The sequence below is a fragment of the Cervus elaphus genome, chromosome 2 (assembly GCF_910594005.1).
Source record: "Cervus elaphus chromosome 2, mCerEla1.1, whole genome shotgun sequence".
Classification (NCBI taxonomy): Eukaryota; Metazoa; Chordata; class Mammalia; order Artiodactyla; family Cervidae; genus Cervus; species Cervus elaphus.
Genome location: NC_057816.1, coordinates 17,371,060 through 17,377,537, shown reverse-complemented (window position 1 = coordinate 17,377,537; position 6,478 = coordinate 17,371,060). Strand labels below are relative to the sequence as shown.

Genomic DNA, 6,478 nt, shown 5'->3' with positions numbered 1-6,478 from the left:
GAGAGGTGTGCTCCTCCATCTTTTGACATCTTCTGGGTGAATAAGCCCTTTCTCCCCCAGTTTGTAAGAGTAAGGATAAGAAATGCCTATGGCAGGGTTTGAACAAATGTCTAGAGTGCCCAGGTTTTTTTTGCCACAAATCTCTTTCTGCTTCAGCATTGCTCAAGACTGGGTGACCAGCCATAAGTCTTCCCCACCCCTCATAATTTTCTATCTATGATTTGGTAACTGCTCCTTGTACCTTCCTCAGGCTCATATCCTGAGTGCCCACACCCACCTCTCCATTTTTGAGCCATGGCCATCTCTAAGGTGGACACTTCCAGACCTTTGTTTTCTGTCCCCACTCTGACCCTGGAAATTAAAGGAGGTCATTGTCACATCATCACTGGCCAGCCAATCAGGTAGGCGCCTCCCTCCAGGGACCTCCTTGTGCCAGGGGAGTTCTCAGGCTGTTTCAATGGAAGGAGGGAGCCACGAAGGAGGCCTGGCATAAGTGCAGAGATGATAATCACAACATGGATTGTGTACATCCTCGCTCGGAAAGGTGCCGGGCTCCCCTTCCCACCCAAAGTCAGCTCGGTGAGTGGGGCTGGTGATAGCTGGGTGGAGAGTATCTCAGGTACCATCTCTGCTCTGAGCCCTGGCACTTCTGGAGGGGAGAGTTCATGTTAGATATGGATAGAGGAGCAGGGCTGGGTCTCTCCATATTCTGAGAGCGTTGATTTACCACTTTGTTGCAGGACGTGGAAGTCGTGGAGAGCGAGGCTGTGTCTGTAGTAGAGCACTGGTTGAAAAAGGTAAGGTTCCTCTGGGACTCAGGGTAGCCCAGGTTGTAGAGAGCTATTCTCTCTCCGTAGAACCGGGAAACCCAAGTTCATTTCCCACTAGCCTGCCTGGTGCTGCGTCTGATTCATCGCATGTTTGGGAGGACCCAGTCTGTCTCCTTACCAGAGATGCTCTGGTGTCACCACCGGCCCCACCCTGCTTCTGAAGTGTGGAGGGGAGGGGGTTCAGATGGGTGGCCCCTACTGCAGGATTTCTCAGGAGGACCTTGGGTTAGGGCCCATGACTTACTGAGTCCCTGGAATTCCATGGGACTGTAGCAGCAGACGGCTTAGTGTCAGAACTGTGCAATATAGCGCATGTGTATGGATATGCATGTGTATGCTATGATAGGGAAGAATGAAAAGGAAAAGGAAGAGGAGGGAGGATTGGGGACCAGATGAGTGAAGGAAATCCCTCTGAAGGAAATCACTCACCTTTCAGACTGAAGAAGAGGCTTCCCAGGACATAAAGGAGAAGATGTCCACCAACTTCCCTCCCATGCAAGGCCAAGATGTACATGTGACCAGAGATGTGGTAATGGAGCCTGTTAGCTGCCCATCCTGGGGACTGGGAGGAGGGGAAAGGGGAGGTGGGCCTAATGCAAGTGTCCTGGGCTAGTGGGTGGAGCTTGTCCAGGCTGGGCTGTACCCTGGTCATGGAGTCCTTGCTGGGCAGTAACTACTGGATATCACTGGATTTCCTAGGTGAAGCACCACCTCTCAAAGTCTGGTTTGTTAGCAAACCAGAGTCAAGAGGTCCTGGAGGAGAGAACAAGAATCCAGTTCATAAGATGGAGGTAAAGCATCTCTTTTCCTGGAGCCAGACTGTAGGGCGGGTGAAGCAGAGAAGGCACGAGCCCCCTCTCCGGGATTCCTGGCTGACACAAACCCAAGGCTGTCCTTCTCTAGAGGTGTTGACTCCTTTGGCTGAGAAGTTTTGCATCCTGCCTTTGGGGCCTTAAAGGATCGTTTTTGCTGTCTTGAAAGCCCAGCTCATCCCTAAATTTTGAGATAACTGGAGGGGTTGGAAAATGGCTTGCTTACCATCTCTTAACTGCTTCTGAATACATTTCAGACTTCTGTTATTTTTGCACTTGATTTGTTCAGAAGTGGCTGCACTTTAAAGAGCAAAAAGAAAGCAAGCTTTTACAATGCAGAAGCTGAAACCCTCCTGTTGGCCAGAGGTGAGAGGAGGTTTCTCAGGCCGAGGCTGAAGTCCTGAGCTCCATGCAGCTGCACAGGCCGGGCCACCTTCTTGGCTCCCCACCTTCCTGGCTCCCCGCCTTCCTGCTCTGCAGAGGCTAAGACTCCAGGCAAGGGAACCTGAGGCCTGGCACTGGCTCACCCCTTTGGCACATGCTTCCCTGTTTCCTTCTGGGGTATGCGTTCGCTTGGGCCTCCTCTCCCAGGAGAATCCTTGTGGCATTCCGCTGGCCTTCCTCCTCTCATCTCTGCACTCAGTTTCCTTCCTATGCCCCCATTGCCAGCTTTGCTCTCTCCTATCAAGAAAGATACAATTTTCAAGAAATGTGTTTTTGCGTCCTATCCATCAGGATGCTGTTTTCCTGTGTTTGCCCCTTCCAGTGGCATTAGCATTTTAAAAGAGGATTCAGATGCTCAAGAATTGTGTTAAGAGGAAGGGTTTAATTTGAGTCCTCCCTAGGAAAGGAAGGGAAACCTGCCAAGGTGGCCCAAATCACGAACACTGGTAACTGACCGCCAGCCACTGCCCTGCACGTGGGATGCTTGTCCGCTCTTGGCCTGGCTGCACCACCAGCTCTAGCTGCTGTTGTCCCCTGCTTTGGATAATATGAACACCGTCCTCTGGTGATTTTAGACCTTGGCATAGCATAAGTAGGTTAAAGCTCTGGAGACATGGGACAGGAATCAGTCAACTATCCACATAGACGTTTTCCACTCTGGATGTTCTGTGGAGATTTTAAACCAGTGAATACAGCCTGGTTCCCCCTCTGATCATCCTATCAGTTTTATTAAGTACGTGGTCAGGGTTACATATCCCTTTATTAAGCACCACTGACTATGCAATTATGTGACAGGTGTGTACTGGCCACCTGATGTTTGCTAGGCTTTCTGGAAGACAGAACAGCATAAATGAAGCCCCAATTTGAAAGGTTACACAGGACCTAGGTGGAGAAGCCTCTGAGCACTGAAGGACATGTTGGGGACTTCACCAGGAGCACCTGTGAGGGTACAGTGCACGGCTCCACCACTCGGCTTTGCTGCCTGGGCTCCTTGCAGGATGTTCATCTGGGCTGATCTGTGTATGGGCAGGGACTGGACATGCAGGGGCCAGGTGAGGCCTCCCACAAAGGCAAGAGCCCAGCAACTTGGCCAGCCCCATCTGGCCCCTGTGGCCCCTTCTTCTCAGAGGCAGCCATCCTTCTGTCCTCTAGCCCCGCTGTCCGTCCTCTCTCTCTCTCTCCCTGGGCACTGGCCAGCTTCATTGTGTCTGAGCCATATTTCAGAGCACATTTGGGTTGTGGTCCTCATAAGCGCTATCAACACTGAATTCACACAGAAAACCCCAAACTTAGAACAAAGCTGACCCAGAAGGCACTGTCAAAAATGGGGAGTCCACAAAAGAGACACAGATGTAAAGAACAGACTTTTGGACTCTGTGGTAGAGGGCAAGGGTGGGATGATTTGAGAGAATAGCATTGGAACGTGTGCATTACCATATGTGAAATAGATGACCAGTCCAAGTTTGATGCATGAAACGGTATTCAAAACCAGTGCACTGGGACAACTCAGAGGGATGGGATGGGGAGGGAGGGCGGTGGGGGGAGGAGGTTCAGGACGGGGGACACATGTACACCTGGGCTGATTCCTGTCAATGTATGGCAAAAACCGCCACAATATTCTAAAGTAATTAGCCTCCAATTAAAAAAAAAAAAGAATGGGGGAGTCCAGAGGGCACAGGAATGGGGCTTCAGTGGGCAAGCTGCTTTTGCTGGAGTGGAGGGTCTGTGAGGGTTTGTGGGGGTGTGGAGTTGAGAAGGGCACAAAGTGGACAGTGTTGAGGAAGGCAAATCCAGACAGTGCAATAAGACAAAAACAGCATCAAAGAGGAGCCTGCAGCCTCTCTGTGAAAGAATGATCTGGCAGGATCTCTGAACCATGGTGAATATGCACAATACTGATCATAGTGAGCTGGTAGGGGAGTGGGAGAGGAATTCAGAAGGGGCAAATCCTCAGCTTTAAGACCTCTGACCTACTGTATAGCTCTGGCAAAGGTGTTTAACCTCTCTGTCTCTTTGACTCTTCTTAGGAACAGTTACTACCTGCCTGGGATCGCTGGGGGGCTCAGGGGTACTTAGTAAATAGAATGCTTCTTGGTACTGATAGAAGGAGGGTGGAGGACCAGCTATAAAGCTCATGGGGACAGTCAGAACTGTGGTCCATGGGATTCAACCTCTGGCAGTTCCACAGTGACTGGTTAGTGGAAAAGGAGCCTGGGAACCCCAATGCTTGATGATGTTTTGCAGCCATACCCGTATCTTCCAAGTGCCAAGCGAGGCAAGAAACGAAGCCATGAGAGATCGGATAGAGCAGGTGAGACGAAGGTAAGCGTTAAGAACCAGATCATTTGTGTTCTAACTGGGGGTAGGTGCCGGGGGGGGACACTGCTGATCTCTCTGTGGGTCTCCCTCCACCCCCAGCCCTGGGCCTGGCTAAGCCCGGGATCCTTCTGTACTGAGCGCCTCTTCCCAGGACTCAGCTCCAGGGCCCAGGCTTGGGCTGCCATGGTCTGGCTCTGTGCTCTGGGGGGCTCTGCTGCCCTTCCATCTCCCTTGCCTCTCCTCTCCTCTGTCCCCTGCAGCATATGCCATCTTTCAGATGAGATCTCTCAGGAGCTTCACAACAGAAATTCCTACTCCGATTGCTGAGAGCAGCAGGTGGGAGAGCCGACAGTGGAGGGGCGGGGCAGAGAGGACGGCTCCCAGGCTGGGTGGGGGCTTGGGAATACCAGCGAGGGGCTGCACTGGGGCCAGGGCGGCCAGGGAGAAGGCAGCTGCCTGAGGCTCGTGCCATGCCTCTCAGACTTCTGGAAGAGCTTAGAGTCCAGGTCAGATTTGAGTCTCTGACTCTTCACTGGGGGGTCTCAGGGCCTTGTAGTCGAGGCCAAGGTGGGGCCTGCAGTTCTGAGTTGCTGGCACTCCTGAGCGTGGCCGTCGCTGGTCTGCTGACCCCACTTTGGGTCATGAGGTCACACAGCCCCAGAGTGCGAGCAAGGGTGCACCAGTTTTGGCTCAGCCACCGATTAGGGCCATGACTTTGGGTCACGTGACCTCTTGGCCTGCACGTGGTACCCGTGGTCATGGCAGTGGTTGCTTGTGCAGTTCTGGGTGGTGGTGGGCCATTGGCCGGTGATGCCTCTCCAGGAGCCATCTGTCCAGAGAAGATTGCTGCACCCCTGCCAGGCGGGGGCTGATGGGGTGACCACCAGCACGCTGAGAGGAAGGCCACGGAGGTGTGTGCTGGCATTTATTGAGCACTTACTCTATGCCAGCTCCTGCACAAGGCACCCTGTCTAGTTTTCTCATCTGAATACCCGAGTGACCACAGGAGGGCATGCTGGTATGCTTCTGGTTGAAGCAGAGATGAAGCTGCTCTGAGGGGCAGACGGTGGCTTCCGTCGTCTCTGGCATGGGCATTTGCTTCATGCTCTGTGCCTCAGTTTCCTGACTTGAGGACATTCCTCGAGGACCATGGCATCGTGCATGTGGCAAGCGCAGTGTCAGTGGTTTGCAACTGTCAGTAGGGCCAAGGAGTCAAGGCCTGCAGAGGCCTCTGGAGTCAGGCTCCCGTCTCAGCTCTACCAGACACAACAGCTGTCCTCCCCCGGGGCCTCCCCGCCCCTGTGTCCTGCTCTGTGAACATGGGGTGCAGCGAGCTTGGGAGGCATTGTCCGCCTTGCCCACCGGCCTTCCCATATTTCCATGCACCCCTGGGCATTTCCCTCTTTCCAGGTAGATGTCCTTCAGGATCAAGGAGCAGCCTGTGTTGCAAGGATGTCCACCCACCTTGACCTGAGGAGCAACCACACCTGGGCAATGACGATCCAGCGGGTGAGCCCTGCCTCATGATAGTGGCAGCACTGGAATCTTCTTGCTGAACTGCTGATAAAAAGACGTGCTATTTAACCATCACCCCAGCCTCTGGTGTGAGTGCCTTGCTACCGTTCTTTCTTCAGATCTTGAACAGCCATGGGCTTGCCTCTGGGGACACAGGCTCGCTGCCTTGTGGGGAGACAGTGACAGGCCCGCACCACTGCGTGAAGCAGGCCTTGCCGGGGGCTCCTGGAGTATTAGGGGCAGGGCTGTGCTATGGCAGGAGGACTTCCTAGGGGAGGTGTGACCCGTGTGCTTCACTCTAGTCATGTCTTTTTACTCCTCCTCTAAAGTGCTTCCTTTCCTTACATAGACCCACGTTTCTGACCTACATCCTCTTCCTCTCTCTGGAGAACTGTTAACATTTTTTGCAAGGCAGGTCTGCTGGCTACAGTTTCCTTTGTCTGAGAAAGGATTTCCACTTCACTCTGAAGGATACAGAAGTCAAGGTTTTCTTATCAACACTTCTAATATTTTGCTCCACTCTGTTCTTGCTGGCATGGTTTCTGAAGGGAAGTTGGA

General features: G+C 52.9%; 1 protein-coding gene across 2 annotated transcripts; it reads left to right on the top strand.

Moving 5' to 3' along the window:
* The first annotated feature begins 438 nt into the window (after positions 1-438).
* On the top strand, positions 439-5,992 carry SPATA19 (spermatogenesis associated 19). 2 transcript variants are annotated; one of them, XM_043919946.1, is made up of 7 exons: positions 439-579; positions 741-797; positions 1,267-1,359; positions 1,530-1,621; positions 4,331-4,408; positions 4,666-4,741; positions 5,820-5,992. In XM_043919946.1, the coding sequence occupies exons 1-6, from the start codon at positions 502-504 to the stop codon at positions 4,730-4,732; spliced, it is 465 nt and encodes a 154-aa protein (XP_043775881.1). In that variant the 5' UTR covers positions 439-501; the 3' UTR covers positions 4,733-4,741; positions 5,820-5,992. The 2 variants fall into 2 exon arrangements, with proteins under 2 accessions (XP_043775881.1, XP_043775877.1); XM_043919942.1 differs by having other exon boundaries at positions 474-579; positions 5,816-5,880.
* Positions 5,993-6,478: the final 486 nt, after the last annotated feature.